Source organism: Scatophagus argus, chromosome 19, assembly GCF_020382885.2.
Source record: "Scatophagus argus isolate fScaArg1 chromosome 19, fScaArg1.pri, whole genome shotgun sequence".
NCBI classification, from domain to species: domain Eukaryota; kingdom Metazoa; phylum Chordata; class Actinopteri; family Scatophagidae; genus Scatophagus; species Scatophagus argus.
Window position 1 is genome coordinate 13,910,436 of NC_058511.1, and position 20,919 is coordinate 13,931,354.

Sequence of the window (20,919 nt, forward strand, 5' to 3'; positions counted from 1 at the left end):
AAGAAAAAGTTGCTGATGGAAATACTTCAGTAAAGTACAAATACCTCAAAAATATACTTAAGCACAGTACTTAAGTAAATGCACTTACATTCCCCAAACGTTAACAGACACATACAAATGCAAAAAAGCACAAGCATATGTGTTGTCCAAGTTGTCAGAAGCAAATTAAGACAAACATTCAACAACCTGACAACACAAAATGCAGCACAAAGAAGTCTACTATTGGTTGCCTGGCAACTGCTCCCAGCCAAGAAAAAGTTTAGTCTGGCACACAACCCCTGTCCCCCCATGAAATGGTGAATGTTGTTTTTGAACTTGCACAAACAAACAACCTATAATATGATAATTAGAGAGCTTTAGGCTAGTTGTTTCCAGTCCTGGTGCTAAGCTAAGCTAAGCAAATAGACAAAGAGATATGAGAGTGGCATTAGAACTCTCCAACTCTCTGCCGGAAAGTGAACATCTCCCAAAATGTTGAACTATGACTTTAAGTTGTAATGTAAGAGGCTTTCTATGAATAAATGTCTTTTAAGTGAGAGACCAAATGAAGACTGGTGAATTAGAAAAAGTAAAAAGCAGTAACATACCTGCATGAATGACAGTGTATATGTACACTCATACATTTGTGTTGGAGAGTGTCACATAAGATCTCTGCTGCACTCCACTTGCCACTTGCGATTTGTTCAAGTTCTCCTGAAGTGCAAACACACACCAGCAACCTTCCCTCACACAATCATTTCACTCTCTCTCTGTCCACTCAAGTACTCTCCTCATGTAATTCCAGACTTGTAAATAAAATGGCAGGGAATATCCTCTGTTAAGCTTGGTGCTTGGAGTCGGTGAAAAATTTCAGTGGTGTTAGAGAGCATGTGTGTGTGTGTGTGTGTGTGTGTGTGTCTGTGGCTGTGTGTGCCTGTGGCTGTGTGTGTGTGTGTGTGTGTGTGTGTGTGTCTCTGTGTGTGTGCCTGTGTCTGTTCCATTCCTTGGCACCCCACTATGTCCCCTCGCTTTCAAAGCGCTGCTATGGCAACACCCCTGCCAAATTTATCGGCTGGAAGAGGTTGAGTATGTCTGGATCAATTGTGTAAAAGTGTTTGCACTTTGCAAAATGTTTTACTAAAAAGCACAAGTGCACTTTTGTTTACGGCAAGTGTATTAATTGCAAAAATGTACTTTCTAGGCACCTTATTTTGCTGACAGTGCCTTCTGTGTACAAACAAGCATGATATTGTGCCTGCGTTTGTACTGACAGACATTTGATCCACTGACCTTTCTGTGCCAGTGAAGCATTGGGTTCATATTTGTCCACCAGCAGCTGGACCTGTTCTGGTTTGAGAGGAGGGTAGAGTATCTCATTCAGACGAGGGTCTCGCTGTTTACTGTTAATAAACTCTGTCATCTGCTCCACCGTGAGGTATGGACGACTCTTAGCCCCCCTTGAGGAGAGAGGAGATTAAGTATGAGTGAGGTCAGTGAAGAACAGGTTAGGAAAAAAAAACATATGGATCACAAAGGGAGACATGGATGCAGGAACAGAATTCAAAAATTGAGTTATGAGAAAATGGAACAAGGAGGAGATAATGGAGCAAATTAGCGGCAATTAAAGCACCCGCAAAAATGTGGAAAAGAGGAGCAACAGAAGCACTAAGGAGCAGAGGATTAAATATTGTGTTGAGTAAATTATGAGATTTGATTAAAATGTCTTTTGGTTCTAAGCCTGTTCCACATCTCCATATCCTCTTGGCTCTCGTGCCATCTCACTTAACTTTGATTAAAATCTATGACTTGGAGTGGCCCTGGTCATGCTGGCATAGTGCCGCGGTGATGGCCTGAGTCCCTCTGGGCCGAGGGGCAATACTGCTTCAGCATCGTGAGGGACCACACAGGCAGACTCAAGGGTCACAACCAGGGCCATTACATCACACTTTCCGGTAATAATTAACTGCTTAGACTGAACAAACTTAGAGCTCCGGTGGGGAAAAGCAGGTGTCTTACACCTGCAAAGCCATATTGCCCTAACAAGGATGGCAGCGATTATGTAGTTGCCCATCTGAAGAGAGCAACAGATGGTGATAATATCAAATGAATGACCCCCATAAGTCTTTTTAAAACATGTTTCTTTGGAGGTTGAAAAGATGATTACATCCTCAAAGGCAAACAGAAATGAGGGAAACACGGTTCTTACACTTCAGAGAAGATGTGGTCCAGCTCGGGTCGGGGGCTGATGTTGCTCAGGAACATGTTGTAGACCTCTGGAGTGAAATCTTCCTGGGGGATGGAGTCATTCTGCAGCAGACAACAGCAATGTCGTCACATGCAAACTTACTGTACGTACAAATTATTATGCAGCAGGGGGCCTAGTGGGAGACTCTGTGGAGGGATTAAAAATGTATTGCATCCACCGGTTTGGAATTCACTCATGCGTGCTGTTATGCTATGAAATACTGTCATCAGTTCCTTTCAGTATTGGCACCTAAATTCTACAACAAAAATTTGGTAATGAGACAAGACACATCTATGGGATGTCCTATAGCTGACCTCGACCTCAGGTCTCCCTCTGGAACCAATTACATGAAGCACACATAGCAAATGCAAATGATTACCTAAAGATGACTACCTGTAATTTGCACCAAGACTTAAACAAAAAAAGTTGTGGCCACAAGGGCTTGTTATAGAGCTATCAGAGCCAAACAGGTCTGATAAGACACAGCGCGCTGAGCAGGGGGGGAATAGCACTGTGCCAGCAAGAAACAGAGCACGACCAAAGGAGCGAGAGAAAAGAAGATGAGAAGGGATGCACTGAGGGAGGGGGATACAGGTCAAGCCGAGTCGAAACTCAGTGACTCATTCTAAAGACCTTGGTGCGGGCTATGTCGCAAATGCTATTTGCCTGTGAGTGTGTGTTTGAGGGATTAACAGCACTATCGTTTAGCTGTAATTACTTGCGCAGTGGAACAACAGCAAATCCCACCAGACTTTCATACGGCAACGCATTTTTACCTCCTGCTCTCTCTCCCTGTGCTAATTATCTATAGTTTGTTCTGTGAGTGTGTGTTTGTATTTTCTGTGTGTGTGCTCGTTCTGATTGTATTCAGCTACGATGTGCCTACTACTGTATGGGCATATGTTTCAGCATGTGTTCAGAAGTGCAATAAACAGCATTTTCCCACTTTCAAACATGCAAATTGCTTGCTACTGTTGAAATACTGAGCTTGTTTGCCGTGTTGGGGGAGTGTTTACACCTCAATGCATGAGGGGGCAGCTTTTCTCTAGTGATATCTAAGAGAGGTAAAGATAAAACAGCTTTTGTCATCTCTATTGCTCCCACTGGGTCTATTCGTTTCATTACAACCAAGGCTAAATCATTTCTGAGTGGGAAGTCATGCAGACATCCTGAAAATAAGACTCCAAACAAATGAGCAAAGCAGCAATCAGCTGCTGTTTCAGGAGAATAAGGAATGAGCTCAATGGTGAGAGGGCAGACCGATGGATGGATGGAAGGAAAAGATGAAAGAGCTTGAAGGACAAGATAAGAGAGGGAGGTCGAGAAGAGGGGACACGGAGAGGAGCAGGTTCAGAGTCAGAGGAAACATGAGGAGACAGTAATACTAAAAAAGGAGGGAGCTTCAGTAGTTTGGTGTCTCACTCTGCCAGAAGGGAGGTTACAGTTTTCCAGCGCTGTCTCCACTCGCTTCCTGTCTGCCGAAAACATCCTGAAGATACTGCGGGGACACAAACACACACACTTATGAGTAATCACAGAAAATGCCACACAGACGAGGAGTTTTCACTCTGATCGTCTGTGTGAATTCAAAACAGCTTTTAACTGTTACTTAATAAAGACGTCCTGTGTTCTGTTGTAGCTGCGGCAAATGGTGAAAAGGCGGAAGACGGAAAGAACAGAAACTAAAAAGAGTGAGCTTGTTTGGAGAGGATGGAAGCACAGATTGCAGGGAAAATTAGAGATTAATAGATCAAAATGAGACAAAATAATGCTTAGATGAAAATGTAATATATGCAGAATAAGGAAAAGAAATGAGTACATAAAACTCATCCAGTCTAATTTAACAGCCCTGCAACAGATCATAAAGATAAAGGTTATGACGCTCCATTTTGTTGAAGCTGTTTTCGAGAACTTTTAATTTAAAATTTTCAGTGCATTTTGCAGGATGTATATATTTAATTATGCCGAAATATACAATAGTGTTCACGTTTCCCTTGTGAGCATTTCCTACTCCGATGTGAATGATACATACAGTACAATACACACTGATATGAATACGTCTGTTCACACTGTCTAAACTCCAGATGGGAGCACCATATGTACATGAATAAAGTGGTAATGTTTGTAATCCATTCTAAAGATGAGATAACCACAAACATGTTTACAATTATGATTTCTCCTTATCATCACCATCATCATCATTATTATCATTATCCTATCACAGTTTCTTAGGCGTTACTTGTTACGCCGCACATCCTGTCTCACCAATCACAACGCTGGGCTTTTGGCTTGTGTGATAGTACAAAAGCTATGCAGAAAAACTGTTTCCAGCTTCACAACACATACGTGTCACGTTTTCATGAGCTAAAATAAACAGCTCTATCTGCATATTTCAGATATTCCAATATTTTGGTTTTAGAGATGGCTTACTCTGACAACATACTGTCCTGCTGCATCACTTATTCTGAGTGCAGGGAGCCACACAATATGTGTGTGGTTGGGCTCCTGTGTGTTGTTTTATTCTAGCGTATATAGACAATAAATGAGATTTACTGCAATGAACTCTAGTGTTGTTACAGCTACTGCTGGCTGTTTGGCTCTTTTTCCGTTGGCCATAGCCTGTTTTAATTACATGTAGTGGTATGCCTGTGCATATCCATGAGCGTATACTGTATGCTCAGTGGGAGAGCAGACTCAAGCTGACATTAGTCAAGCTGACATCTCCTCCCAGCTAGGAGGTTAATTCCCTAAACGGCAAGGAGTGTCTCTCTGCCTCTCTGTGTTGACACCCACTGTTTTCCTCTGCGCCTCTGAGGGAGGTTATCGCAGGAGTTCACTGTTGCCCGCCTGAAAGCTCAACTTGACTAATGGCGATGGAGAGTGTTGAGATTTTCAGTGAGTTGATGACAAACCCTCTGATCGGTGAAACTGACATTGAAATTCACAAGAACGAAACACACAAAAGCCTCAAAATCTTACACATTTTGATCTGGAATTAGTGACAGATGTGAATAGGGTTCGCCCAAGGCATGTTGCAAGGCATGTTGTTTCTCTCTGAACCACACACACACATATGCACAGACTAGTAAGGGTTGTCTCTTTGCATACAGAGAAAATGACAGAGCTGATGAGTCGTGGTGAAATAATAAAAAGCTGTATTGTGATGACAGACAGGAGGGAAAACATATTGTTACAAATTTGCATATATACACAAAAATGTGTGTATGCTGAAGTGTACACATGCTCATAGCAACGAGAGAAGCCAGAGGAAACTACACATTGATCAAAAGAACGCAGGGGTGGCATTGGAAAGAGGGATGAGTCAGAGAGACTTACTTCTTGACAGGGATTCGCCCCTCAGGGTTGAGCTGCAGCTTCAGCCGAGTGTATCTGTATTGGACAGAGCAAAAACCTTACACAACATGTAATCAGCAGCTTGTCTGTGTGAGTAATGGACTCACTCAAATTTAATTTCTGTGCGTGTGTGCTGGCGTGACTGATGTATATTGTCCATAACCATTTGCCATGTTTGCCGATGAGCGAGTGCACAAATTAATCTGACGGCGCATGCATCATTGTGGTGGAACATAAACTTGTCTCTATACTGTAACACCCAGCAGCTGACTATGTGTGGAGAGTTCTCTGTGCGCACAGCAAATATTTGGCTGCAGCAGGCTGGAATTATGGCTAATCCCTGGAAGTCTTGCCTTGGCAGCACAGTGCCATGCAGCAGCAGCAGCAGCAGCAGCAGCAGCAGCAGCAGCACAGGCAGCGCAGCCTGGGCTATAAATAGCTTAGCTGCAACAGGAGCCATCATTACAGGCTGGGCTTTAAGTGGCTGCTAGCTAATAATTAATATCCATTACAGTGTCCACTTCATAGGGCTGCCCGACTGCCACAGGCAAAGTCACTCATGACTGTAATGGTTAATGGGTCCAGACTGGGTTTTGTCTCTCTCTCTTTCTCTCTCTCTCTCTCTCTCTCTTAAAAAGAGGGAAAAGTTGATTTTTGAAAAAGAAAGTGCTGAGAGAAGGACGGAGGGTTTAGGAACAAGGAAAGAGGGAGGAAAGTCGGGTTAGGTGTTTCTTGGCATCCTCATCTACCTTACAACTGCTTGTATTATTCATTAAGATGAGTAGGGGAAAAAGGATGACTTACATCTGTCTCCTTTTCTGTTACTCATCACTTTCTCTTTGTCTGTCTCTGCTTTCCCTCTCTAGTAAATGCTACATCAAAGTTTCCATTTCACCTACAGTAGTACACACACTAGTAACCACCAGTTTTCTAGCATAGTCACAAATCATCACATTGTAAACATGCCATCTGACCCTAATCATGCACGAGGCAACATGATCCAGGCAGGGTCAGCCCAACTGCACTGATATGAAAACAACATCTTGTAGTGAGCAGCCATTTGAAGACATGCTGGCTTCTGTGTTGTTTCCTGTTGCTTGGAACATTGACCATCTGCAGTGCTCTAACCCCAAAAAGTGTACCACAGCCTTAAGTGCTAGCGAGAAGAGAATTAACCACATGCAGAAGACCATCAGCAGGGACGAAGCCTCTTCAGGCTGTAGTGGCATGACCAAGAATCGCCTTATTCATCATCAATCAGTGCCTATAACCGCTGCTGCAAGCAACCAGCGTGATTGCCAAACCTGCTCTATTCAATTCTGTTCAACCCTCTGTGTACTATGTGGTCGATGGCCACTTTTATTGTCTCATAAGTCAATTAGACTCCTTGGGGGTGCGAGTTAATGGCTTCTGTTCACTGATAAACATCAGACAGCTGGGAGTTGTCACCAAGCCGAGCCCAGCATATTCTCTCAACACAGATTCATACTTAAGTTCACTCTGCATGAGCTTCAGTCAGTCACTCACCACACACAAAAATCAGGTGTGAACAGTAGATCTTTGTGTGAGCTCCATTCAGATCAATAGGAATGCGGTGCTGTGAGCCGTTAGAAACAGTTATCACACTGGATCAGAGGTGCTGTGAGGCTGGTTGATGGTAAAAACTTTGTCTCACTGGACAAAGAGCCCGATGCATTGATGAAAGTGATTTATGTAACAGGCTGGGACAACATGATGACTCCTCCTCAACACGTGACAATGCCACAAGCTAAGGATCTGCTGCCCCAGGTCTGTCATTATGGCATTAATGCAACAAAATGACAGGCTACAGCAGCATATGAACGCACACTCCCACACGTACAGGACATCAGGACATGCTATATTCACTCTCACACTGAGATGCAGGTAAGCCAAATGAAACACACCGAGTCAGGTTCATGAACTGTAACAAGTTTCCAGCTGTTTTATTTATCCTTCCACCTCCTTCCTGTATGTTTTTTCTTACTCTCTCCATCAATGTGAGGTGCAGTGACCTTTACAAACTCAAACCCTGAGGCTGCCTCATGTAGCTGTGAAAAGCAGCTTCTTACCTCCAGTTTGCATGCATTTGGTAGCAGAGTACAGACCATAAACACCTTGGTGTATGCACAGAGGCGTGTATGTGTTTTACTGCATACTTTGTGCAGTTACGTGCACGTATGTTAAATATGTTTTGTGTGTAGTTGTATAGTTTCACAGTGCATGGGAGAATTGGAACATTTGCTCGGCATTAAAGTCAGTCACATTTCTCCTTTACAGAGGATTCCTCATTCACTTTTTCCTGCTGCTTCTGTTTATGCAAAATTCAGTACAAACCTGATGTGACACTTTTGGTTTCTAGCAGACCTGATTTTCATATTTATTTTGTGATTTGTGGATTTATATTTTTGTATGAATGCCTCTGTGTGTGTGTGTGTGTGTGTGTGTGCACGCGCGCGCGTGCGTGCGTGTGTGTGTGTGTGTGTGGATGACATACGCTTTCTCGAGGCAGGCCTCTCTAGACAGGTTCTGTACCAAGAGGTTAGATGCCAGGTTGAACAGCTCTTCCGCCCATTCCTGCAGTAAAGAAAACACAGGTGGGCAGGCAGACAAGCGTGTGCACACACACACACACACACACACACACACACACACACACACATAGAGTCAGGTTCAAAATCTAGCACAAGTTGGGGCGGTCTGGTAGCTCATCTGGTAGAGCAGGTGCCCCATGCAGAGAGGCTGAGTCCTCAGCAGCAGCTTTGGCCCAATTCAAGCAGGTGGCCTGCTGCATGCATCCACACCTTAACACTGAAATCATCAAAGCTAGAAAAATGATTTTGCCCCAGTAGCAAGACATAAATACAGTAAATATAGCATTTAATGGCTGCTTGTGTCATTGTGTGTGGTATTATGATTATGATTGTTTTGTTGTTCTTAAGCAGAATATTCACCTTAGCAGTCTCCTCCTGGAAGGCCATGAAGTTCAGATAAGTGATGTTGACCATGTCGGGGCCGCTCACCACTGTCAGCATCCTGTTCTCCATTTTCCCTGCCAAGGTGCTAACATCCAGTAGCTCTCGCAGCTTAGCATCCTGAAGGATGAAAACCAAACAAGACAAAGACAAAACAAAGTGCATCATCACCAAAATGAAGGTCATCATGTGAAAGTGAGTTGCATTTTCCTATGAAAATAAGTCATGTCAGCTTCGAATTGCAGCTCCTGCGTCTTCAACAATATTCTGCTGTTCAACCAAACTGCATCCAGCAGCCCATACTAAATCTCCATCAGTGCCAAGGCAAATGACATGAAACAGGCCATGGAAAAAGACATGGCTTCTTTGAGGAAGTGGGAGACAGTGCTGCTCTGTGTCATGTTTTTTTTATTTGGTTTGATGTGGCTTTATTAAAAAAAAAAAAAACGCACTGAACTGAAACACGAGCTCTCGGCATTTTGCTGTTTGCACCTGGTGTGATGGCTGATTTGTGTGATTAATGAGAGGTCTGCTGGCTGAGACAGAGTGTGAGGAGCGAGGTGAGATGCTTTCAACCCTCGTAGATCACACTGTGACTTGAGGGTTTCATCTTACAGGCTATAAAGGCAGAAAACAAGCTGGGTTAAGTGGTAGGAAACATTTTATTAGTTAACTAATAAAGGGAAGATTGAACTGATATTAAAGGATGACGCTGGTGAATTTACTGCTACAGTATGTTGACTTTCTTTCAAAGCACACAAAAACACAAAATATCTGCAGGGGATTCATGGGATTCATACTATGAAAAATGACTCTCCAGTTCCCAAAAGCTTAAACCTTTTGAAACCTGGCTTTCAAGCATGTCCTTGTTTTGAATAACATTCACTGCCTCATCACATGTCCAGCATAACTGTGGAAAATGCATAAAGAAGAGCAGTTTCTCAGTGACTGTTATCTGTTATCGTCAAACAAAATTCAGCAAGTTAAAAGAGCCTGTTGTGCGTTGTAACAAAACGCTGGTAACAGTTCACTCTGTCGAGGTAATTGGAGGAAGAAAATGAACCAAACTAATTTTGGAAAATGTACATTTTAAGCAACTCATCTTTGGTTCAAATCGTATAAAAAACAAAACTACAATGCCTCTGAGGTGCAAATAACAATAATCTTTTTCTACCCTTTGCAGCCTAGTAAGCAACCAGCATACAAAATGGCGGCTCCAGCTTAATTAACACAACAAAAAAGCCCTGTGAAGGATTTTGCAGTGAAAGCAAATGAGCTCCTACTAATTTAACCAATCAAACAAAGAGTATTGTGTCCTGTGTCACGCTGATAAATGTCCTCTACACGTCCCTCACGCCCCACAATCAAATTGTACGGCTTAGTGGTGCCATTTATTATCACACTGAACTTTTCTGAGGCAGTATATTTTCTGCGTTGAAGAATATCACCACGCTGACAGCCTGCTTGCCTCTCATATAAGCATCTACAGTTTTATGTGACTGCAAGGAGAAATACTTCCTGAAAAATAACACTTCACTACAATTACCAGAGGAGAAGAGGGAGATATAACTAATTTCACACACTGCACATTGCTGGTGTGTGATTTGCAGATGACTCTCACCCAGCAGGCTAGAGTTACGCAATCCTGACCACCAATCAATCGAACACAAAGTGCTGATTTCAACAGGAATCCATCACTGTCCACTTACGTATTCTGGATGCCACTGGCCCCATCAATCAAAGCATAAAAAGCCACTTTCAATTTGCTAAAACACACTATGCCCAAGTACCCTTTCAGGGACGCTCTGGTAGACTTTGGCAGAAGACGAAAGGCTTCTGAGAACAGACAAAATGCATATTTCATGCATTACAGCACTTGAACGTCAATACAGTTTGATGCTGTTTTGATGCTACTTGGAGCCATTAGCTGAACACACGGTTCATCTGCCTGTAAGCAGCCAACGCAGGGCTGACCTGGGAGGGAGCTGCAGACACTCACAGCACATCAGCTGGGGAAGCATCAGCAGTTAGGTTGGGAAAGGGGAGAAACAAGCTGATGTCAGGGAGGCGGATCCTGCTGGACATGAAAGCGAGAAGAGAAGAAGTAAAGCCATGAAAAGAAAAAAGCACACTCGGAACATAGGAGACATTCAGATCTGAATGTCTACTATTTCTAGAACTAATCATGCGTGTCCGTATTCACGCTCGTGTGCGTGTGAGTTTATTCAGGCATACGTGATTGCATGTTAGCAGCTGCAGTGTGTCAGTGCAGGGACTCTTCTCAGTCACTTAGCATTCAGGTGGAGCTGCAGCCGGAGGAAATAAACAGACTTTCTTTTCCTGCGTTAGTTTGTCACAAGGCCATACCTGTCAGCAGCCAGGCACTCAAACTGCGTCACACTCTGCTGGGCACATGGGAAAGGAATCAGATTGGCAAAGGGAAGTCAGGCACACCTGAGGTCATTAAACCTGCAGCACGGCACCTGTCTAGACTCACACAGACGCACACACACACGCCAGTTTAGGCTTACACACAGTCACAAATGCACACACATTCACATTAAACTGTGCTCGAGTAGAAACAAATCCACACATACCCATATATGAACACACATGCAGTCACACACACACACAGGGACACCAGATCAAAGGAAATGTCAATATGAATGATTGATGATGATGCACCCAACTACCAACACATGCCACTCAACACTTGGCTTTAATGTAGTGTATCACATCTCCCTTGGTTTTTTGGTATCTTGAGGGTGGCTGCACTTTAGCTGACCCTGCCAGGCTGCACAGTTTGTTGCAGTTCACACTGCATTTTTTAAAGCATCTGCACTTGTTAAAATGAAAGGATGTTTAAAAAGCGTGTGTAATAGATGTTTTTAAGGGTTTAAAATATTTGCACAACTGATAAAATTTGGCATTTAAAACCTGGCAGACATTATCGTCATCTGCAGTGTATCACCCCTTCTAACCTCACACTTTCACACAGTCTTCATGAGTTCCTAATCCCTTCATTTAACTAAACACCAAACTATGACTCTCTCAATTCCAGAGAACCACAAGCACAGATAAACAAAACCTGTGAATACTCGAATGGCAAAAACCCCGATTTTAACATCAGTATTCAGAGGAGCACATAAGAACGTATGGACTATGAACCTGCAGGGCAGCAGTGCAGGTTACGAGCAGGGCACCATTTCTCCTGCTGCTGGGTAGCCTTGTTAACTAACAGAGCAGCAAGATGCTGCTGGTGGGGCAGTAAAAGCGCCTCAGGCATTCGGAGGGAAATTATGGGATATGAAGCTGGAGGGTGATGTGCTCATTCTGCCACACTAATACTGTGCACACGTGTGTTTCGTCATTTACACGCGCCCATGCGTGGGAATAGATGTGTTGTGGTGGCTAAATGATGATCTTCCTTAAGCCAGTTACCTTTATGTCATTTTACTCTTGTGAAAGGTTTGTTCAAGCATGTGTGTGTTTGTTTGCTGTTACGCATGCCTCCTTGTTTATCAGCCAGTATGATAGAGTCTACAGAGCATTTCACCCACAGCAAATCCTACGACGACTCCCTCTCCTGGAGATGCTGTCATTTATTTAAGAGGGTCACGCTGCATCTGCAGAGCATGTTTTAAACATTAGCCTCATCATAACTTACACAGACAGAAAGCACTGAAACATTGATCCCATTAGAAAGAAGAGGCCCCGTCTTTCTCGCAAAGCTAAAGCTGTTTCCCGCAAGTGACCCCACTAATCATCCACATGCATTCATGTGCACACACAGACACACACAGAGAGGCACAAAAATTTAGACATCAGGTTCTGCAGGTATACAGATTCCTCGTGTCGCACTGTGCATTCACAAGTAGACACACAGGCATGCACACACTGAAGTAAGGGTCGTTCAGTTCTCACATTTAAATTGCCCTGCAAAAGATATTCTCTATGCCACAGCAAAATGTACAAGATCTCAGCACAGTGTGGTTGTATGTATTGCATCAAATATTTTTTTCTTTTATAGAAATTTCTTTCATCTGAGTGATCGATACGTGGGTAAAGAATAGACACTTAAATAATGCTTAGCGCAGAAATGACAGGATTTCAGTGTAAAAGTTTTGGCAAGTTAAACAACCCTGCAATTAAACATAATTTAATGTAGGATGTATGCAAACATACACACACGCGTGCACACACACACACACACACACACACACAAACAAACCAACAAATTTAATAAAAAAATAAATAAAAATTGTAAACTTCCAACCCTCACAGTAGGGAACTAAAGTATGGTGCATTTCTGCTACAGCGTGACACTATGTAGTTCAGCTTTAAAGCTTTTCTGCTGATCAAACGGCCTTTTTGATTCAGTCTCAATAGCAACAGCCTTTCATATACGGATGAGAGAGCTGTCTGCTCCCATTACAGCTCTGCAGTTTCATATTTTAAACTTGCACAGCTTGGAAACTGCCTCGCTAATTTTTCTAGCTTGGGGTGAAATTTCTCCATACAGTGCAATGTGTACAGACTGAGAATAAGCCCTAGATAAACCCCTCACAAACAACTGCATTGTAAATACCATCAAAGGACATAACTGAGAAGAAAAGAGGATGAAATGGAAGGTGCAAGTGAATCGGACGGAGAGATCATGAGGGAGTCTTTGATTCTGGGGCATCCATCTCTCCTCTGCATCCGTCTCTCATCCCCTCATCTGTGAGGCTCACTGTCTCTGCTTCCTTTTATTATTCTCCCACATGGTCATAACTCATTGGAGCACTCAAGTGTCAGTGGATGCAGACCACCACAGTTTCACAAAGCAGAGAATTGCCCACAAGGCCGGGAGTAAAAGGTCAGCGCTTCATCAGTCAACTGTCAGGCGATGCATCGCTGACCACAGTATGGCACCAAGTGTGGCTTTGTGTGTGTGTGTGTAACTGTAAGCCATAAAAGGCCTTCTCAAAAATGGGAAAAGGGTTTGCTAAGGGTCAAGTGTGCCAAAATGATGCTAATTCCTGAGAATATTTATTTTCTTTTAAGCCATCTGGCTCTCTTATCTGTAATGCAGTTGTATTGGCTACTGTCCATAAATGAAGCATGAGTAAACACAGTTTGTGAATTCAAGGATGCAGTGTAGCCTGTACAAGGCAGGAAAACTACTTCAATTAGATTTTTTTTTTTTTTTAAAGCAGCATTGCCCTGCTAGGCAGAAACATTTCCTTCTATACTGTCTGTGTTTGATTGAGGGGTTTAATGGTTAAGAAGTGGATTAGACAGCAAGATTAGAGCAAAGCTTTAGATTATCATTAGCTCTTCGCTACAATAGATTTGTCTGGGATGATGTGTCTTTGCATTGAAGCACAGGTTGAGAAAATACAAGGGGGGAGGCTGAACGCTCACATGAACTTAACAATCCCTCTTCAATAGGAGCATTTCATTAACCCCCGAAGCAGTGGATAGAGATGGAGAGGTGAACAGAGGGGGGACGGAGAGCACGTATCACGCCATTTCCAAAATGCCAGCACATCAGCAATAAGTTGTGCTGACAGGCACCCATTTCCATGTCTTGGGGAAGTGGCCTAACATTCACACTCAGTGCTTATCATCCCATGACACAAAGTGGAACTGAGCATCACAGACTTGAAGGGGAGTGAAAAATGCATTTTTTAAATGAGCAGTTACACAACGAATATATTTCTCATTTTATCATGAATAATCTAATCATGGACTGCACAAACTTATTACAGTAATTCCTCTTGCTACTGCACACCCATGTCAGACTTTCATTATGCCTGCAGTGCAGCTAGACGCTGCACTGCAGGCAAAAAATGTGTAAGAAATAAAATAAAATGAGGCTTATTTGATGTATTGTTCCAGAAATGTCTCATAACTTCAGAAATACTCCTATTTCCACTCAGTACCGTAAGTGAAACAATTTAATGCAGTAACCATTATGAACGAGTGGACAATCTGCAGCCTTCTGTGTATCATTGTTTTGCATAATTGTGATGTTTTTCTTTGTCACATTTATGTCCAAAGAAGGATAGCAATGACAAAAATAAGGCTTTTTCCTCATGATTGCAAATTCTCATAAATCATAAATCTAATAACAGAGATTCTTGGGCTTACAACCACATGCACCCACAACAGGCCAGATTTTAAGAAAGGCTGAAAGAAGACAAAAGCCACTTGCCCACTATCACAGTGTTTAAGTGGAATAAAACTGCAGATGTCTGACACCTGTTGACAACTGTGACTGCAGCCAGGGCCACAAAATGGCAGAAACTCCTAATTCAGTCTGCCATCCCACATATAAAAACTCTTGACATCTCATTCAGGCTGCCGTGTCATTGAGGAGAAAGACACTCTTCATTGGACACGTAAGGAATTCTTGACAGCACTTAGGAGCCTTCCTCGATAACTAAATCATCTGATTTAACTGCCACCCGACAGACAGTGTCACAAAGAATCGCCCACAGACGAGTTCTCACCATCTCTGATGCTAACCCCCCCTCGTGTGTGTGTATGTGTGTGTGTGCTTTTGTGTCTGATATGAAAATATTTCATTAATTACATAATAATGCTTCATATTCAGCTCTGTCATTCATTCTTCAAATGTCTGATATGTCATCATGATAAACAAATGTTTTTAATGTTAGGGTTAACATGACCGCAAAAAGAAAAAATCTCTATTGACTGCACATGGTGACTGCAGGGCGTGGAGGAGAATAAAGCCTCAGAAATGGGGAGGAAATTGGACAATCTTGCTGAAAAATCTGTTTCACTCTGGCACCAAGCTAACATGACAAGCATATGAGGGGTGATCTTATAACAATCATAGCAATATATTCATGGCAAAGAAAACAAACTAGCACTGGAAATCAGCCACTCTAAATTACTGAGTGAGTGAACCAGCATCTCTTTGCCTCCGCAGGAAAAACAGTAATGTCTGTTTTGCATGTTAAGTCATGCATTGTATTGTATTTGACGCATATAGCTTTCCAAATATTCAGAAGAGGAGTAGAACCAGATGAAATATATTTACATGCATTTATGTATTACTTTTCGGCAATGAATATAATAAAGAAATATTTTAACAAATTAATCATAACTGATGCTAATAAAAAGACTTAAAAATGATTTACTTACTTGAAAGCAGGTTTCAAGCCTCTGCTTACATTTTACTTGTTGTCCTACACTTCCATTTGTATTAAGAGATTTTACAATTAATTGTCAGGCCTTAAAGACAAAATGTTTTAAAGCTAGAGGGTACAGATACAAAAAGTGACCACAAGAGAAAGTAGATGTTTTGCACTAAGCTTCAAAGATGATGTTAAACTTAATATCAAAAAAGCTGTATGAGTTTTTACAAACAACAGCTGGACAAACCAGAAAAAACAGACTTTGGAAACAGATGCTTGAGTAACACAGGAAATAAGAGACCTGTAGGGAAGCAGACTGTCAGCATGGATTAAGAGGGAACATAAAAGCTCAGAGGGCAGGACATAAGAATAATTATACAGAGGAGACTCCCACATCTCTGTCACAGAGAGTCTCTTTGCACCTCAGTTCCTGGGAATGTGACCTGCATAATAATCTGTTACAAGGACACAAGGTCTGTATGCAGTAGGCAAATGAGGTTGTAAATTTTACATGTTTTCATACACTTGCGTGTGCAAAATGGTACTTGTGAGCATCTAAGAGTGCGTTGATGTCTGGGGGGTAGTGATAGTTACAAGGAGAGACTAAACAAAGAAAAAAGAGGCAAGAGGACAATTCATGCTGCGTGTGAATCATTGTGAAAGAAAGGCAGAGAGACAGAAGGGGCAAGGGGCAGGTTTGATGAGGTGGAAGAAGTTTACCTGGCATGCACTCTTCCTCTCGCTGGCTGAGCTCACATTGGACAGACAGGAAGGCAAAGGCACAGACAGGAAGGAGCTGACCTCAGATACACCACATGAACTCCAGCAGGAGAAAAATAATCAACCGCTGTGACTCACCAGCTCAGCACTTCTCATTAGAACGAACACCGAACAAAACTGGGAGCTCAGTAGTGCACGAGTCAGATAGCTGAGCTGGCAAACAAATCAAACATGCAGCACTCTTGGTTGGGGAATTTAGAAAAGTTGCGTAATGAAATACTGCCAAACACAACTGTTGGGAGATTTTATAAACAGGCAAATGTCAAAGAGAAAAAAATTGGCTCACAGATGTTTCAAAGGTTTTGAGTGCGATGTTACTCGCAAGACCCCTTCATCAACGAGTTGAAAGACTATAACATTTCTTATGAGATGAACCAATGACAAAAATACCAATTTGATAATATTTCCTTCAAAGTAAGAGACTGAAAAACTTTGACAAAGTTTGTAATGCTCCTCACTATTTTTTCCCTCATGCCACTTAACAGTATACCTCCACCATCTCAGCGTGTCCCAGGTATTCTGGTCATTACTCCCACACACTCCATGTGAGTCATTCTCATCAATTTGAGGTACGTGAACCCCATTCTGTTCAAGCTGTCCATCAAGTGGCAGTCTTTCAGAGGTGGCACTAAAAACAGCTCCCGGGCACCAGAGGCTAGCAGGTACATAACTACAGTAATTATCCTGTAGTCGTACAGAGGCTCTAATTTAGTGAGGGCAGACCTGGGCAGATTGGAAATGCAGAGAAAATACTAAAAGCTGCTCACAGCAATCAGTCCATACAGTTTGTGTACAAATGGAGGCAACACATACATGTGCACTGGCATCTATAAAGGCACAGATGCATGTACACCCACACAAAACCTAATAAGCATGGCTAGTGCAAAGACAGACAGAAACAGTCACATTTTTCATGCATCCTTGAGCTTGACACAGAGTTTCCACCTGCTGTATGCTCCTGAAGTGATCCTGAATTCTTATCTCCATTTGGGGAGGATACCAAGAAGAAGAAGAAAGTTAATTAATTTATAACTATTATTAGTAATAGTAGTAACAGTAATGTGTAAACAAAGGTAGATTGTATTGTCACAATAGATGACTTTTCAAAGCAGCATAACAAATATAGCAGAGCTCCCAACATGCCAAATAATGTGTGCCCAATCTACAGGTACAGCAAACACCCTTCACTGTCCAAATCCAAACCATCAAAAATACCCGGGGTCAACTAGCCTTTTTCATGTGGAGCACCATGTTATCCTCCCCACTGTTTCTAAAGTGAATCTAGTCACTTTTTTCCCCTCTGCTCGTCATTTCAAATCAGTCCTTTGTCCTCAAAGCAGCCTGCAAAGACTCATAGTACATCAGCCTATGTGTTTGGACAGAGGGCCGTTTTCAGCCTTCAGTCCTCCCTCTGGCACCCTGCTTGGGCCCTCCAAGAGCGAGGAGCCCCATGGAGAGAGGCCCTGCAGGGGAAATGTCCACAATAGGGTCCAAGAGTAAATAATTTATATGAGTCCCTGTTGGCACAGAGCAGCCTACGGGCTTTAGATGCTCTCTGCCATTGCTGCTGTTGTAAGCAGGCAGCATATGTCCTTTCCCTCTAGCTGTTTCCATTCTTGCCATCAGCCCTCCCTCAATTCTTGAACACTCCAATATGCTGGGCTCCTTGCTGTGTAGAGGATACTGAGCAGATTCCAGCCCCAGTGACATCTTTAATAATTCTGACCAAAACCAATTGGGTTTATTGGAGGACATTCCTGCAGGACTAAGGGGGGGTGGGGGGCTGTGTAGCATCAGAAGTAGTCGACATGCTGTATAAAGTAATAGTGAAGCTGAAGAGAATGGGCTGTGCTTCATCTTTCTGCTGATGGAGACGTACACAGATACCTGGCTTTATTCATTCCACAGGCATGGCTTTGTCCTGATTTGTTAAACTAATATGAATGACGCACAGGAGTTGTGTAACAATACAGAACATGCAGAACATGGCCTACAATTACTAAGCTCCTCTACAATAAGATATATTGCGCAGACACACATGCCTGTGCTGTGGGAAACTTTACCCATGTATCATGAACAATTTTTGTTTGTACACTGTCCAATTATTAAGTTTAGTCACGGTCAGGGTGATGACATGGTCCCTGATAGTTTAAAATAAAACAACATCTGCCTTTTACAGTATCAAAGCTCTAAAAAGACAGATCTCTCATCAGATCTTAGGGCAGATATAGAGCAGGTTCATAGTCACTCACTTATTTTCATTAAACCAGCAGAAATTTTACATTATGAGTTTCTTCAAAGTGAAAAAGAAGTTAGAGCCTTTTTATCTGCCATAAGCTGACAATATGAGAGGGATCTGATAGTTTCAGTCCAAAATGGGAACACAGGGCTATAGAGAGCTGTGGAGCAATAGTCAACTATTGGCCTCCACCAACATATCTATTACTTTTTGTTCAATCAGGAGGCAGAAAATAAGGTAGGAATGCATAAATAGGAATTCAGCCACAGTCTTTAGAAATGTAAACAGCATTTGATGGGTGGGGTTAACAACCCTAAATCGTATATCAAGGTGGATTTTGGGGTCGCAGGGGGCTGGAGCCTATCCCAACTGACTATGGGTGAGAGGCGGGGTTCACCTTGAACTGGTTGCCAGTCAGTCGAAGGGCCAACACACAAACACAGACAATCATACACACTCACACATAGGGGCAATGTAGAGTAGGCAATTAACCTAATGTGCATGTTTTTGGGACTGTGGGAGGAGAGTGAAATACCTCAGCGCAGCGCTCAAACTTGAATTAAAATCCTACTTGGGCTTCACAAAGTGGTACACTGTTGAGGCAGTCAAGATTGCCATTAGTAGTTGTAATAAAGTATTGATACTTGCAGTCTTGTGAGACAAATCAGAATCACAGTTATAATCTACAGCACTGCATTGCTGTGGCAGATCTTGAGTGGAACAGAACATTCCTCACATCAAAGCTCATTATTTTGTGTGCTTTTGACAGCATGGTATGCTGGGTCATTCAGGTCTTCACAAAAAACCCCCGAGGAAACAGTTGTTTAGCATGCTGTCAGGCCAGTTAACACACTACTGTTCCGCACACTGAGAGTAAAAGTCACTGGGTGACATAATTCTGTGCATAAACAGCCCTAATTGGGCCTCCAAATCCCTCTGCAAACATTTGAAGATCCTTGTGAGCATCGTGCAGTGATAATTGTGATTTATCCTCTGTCTGTAGTCATCATTTAGCTTTTTGCCATCATTAGCTTCGCCGTCACACAGAGAGCCTGCTGTCCCGACATCCCCAGACCATCTGCCGGGCAGGGCCATGCCAGCCATCCACCCAACCAACCAACCAGCCACCTACCACCCTCGCATGACGCCCCATTTGGTATGGCATCTGTGTGATCCACTGATCTGCCAACAAAGGATTACTGAATGTTTAAACAAGCCCTTGGATATTTAACAAAATTCAAATGGCCATTTAATCCTACGGTCTATGTTTGAGCTGACAGAGATCTGGGGACACCCCATTTCAAGATGCCACGGTGTTAATGACACACATGATGAGAGAAATCAACACTCCAATGTGGAACTAGCCTCCATATCTGATTGGCGTTGATTCTGTGTGACCGATGCCTGATGAAAGATGATTATCAGTCCACACTTGCTCTGTGCCAGACAACAGACACCTATGGCTCCTCCAAGTTTAATTAGTCTGTCTTGGTTTCTAATAGCAGACCAGGAGATGTGTCTAGACATAATGCCTGCCACCTGGTAACAAGGCAGACAATCCAAAACACCCGATTATCAGAGAAACCTTTGACTTGTAACCCACTTCTGACACAGGTTAGATATGTGGGGATTTTTTTCTGTATGAGAGGGAAACATAAAAAATCTCAGTTTTCCCAAGAGTCACTATCTGCTGCTTTTGTTTCTTTGCAGCCCTTATAGAGTAGAAACATAACAAATAAAAAAAATGTCAGTTCACTTATTCAGTCCAAAAACTTCAATTTTCATCCATGTAAGCCCTTTCTGAGCACACTGTTACAGAAACAGAAACAAACTATGTGGTGATCCGTAAAAGCTTATCTTGTGTAGATAAGTTCTTCTAGGATATCGCCCTCATCAAAAGACACACAGCACTGTTTATAACGCATGTTTGCACAACAGGCCAAACATAATCCCGCTGCCTTTTCAGTCTCCAACACCATCAGCTTACAATGCCAAGCCAAACCATTTTGGACAAATCAAAACAAACATCCATCCTTTTCTGCATTTCTTTTCACCCCAAATTAGAGCATATGAAAACTGTCATCATGGACAGTGGACATAATTACAACTACCTCACATTACAGTGAGTGCATATTGATGAATGCCCTGAAGATAAATATCATATATCAATATACACAGGAG

At 42.5% G+C, this 20,919-nt stretch overlaps 1 protein-coding gene across 4 annotated transcripts in view; it reads right to left on the minus strand.

The window, feature by feature from the left end:
- The window catches only part of LOC124051017 (1-phosphatidylinositol 4,5-bisphosphate phosphodiesterase beta-1), a 97,182-nt gene that overhangs the window by 34,363 nt on the left and 41,900 nt on the right, over positions 1 to 20,919 (minus strand). For all 4 annotated transcript variants that reach the window (XR_006841728.1, XM_046374032.1, XM_046374031.1 and 1 more), the window contains exons 4-9: positions 8,551 to 8,691; positions 8,094 to 8,173; positions 5,561 to 5,614; positions 3,647 to 3,722; positions 2,186 to 2,286; positions 1,270 to 1,436 (exon numbers count right to left, since the gene is read on the minus strand). Coding sequence is in view for 3 of the 4 variants with exons in the window: in XM_046374031.1 (XP_046229987.1) it covers positions 1,270 to 1,436; positions 2,186 to 2,286; positions 3,647 to 3,722; positions 5,561 to 5,614; positions 8,094 to 8,173; positions 8,551 to 8,691 (619 nt within the window). In the remaining variant the exon portion in view is untranslated. The remainder of the gene's footprint in view (positions 1 to 1,269; positions 1,437 to 2,185; positions 2,287 to 3,646; positions 3,723 to 5,560; positions 5,615 to 8,093; positions 8,174 to 8,550; positions 8,692 to 20,919) is intronic.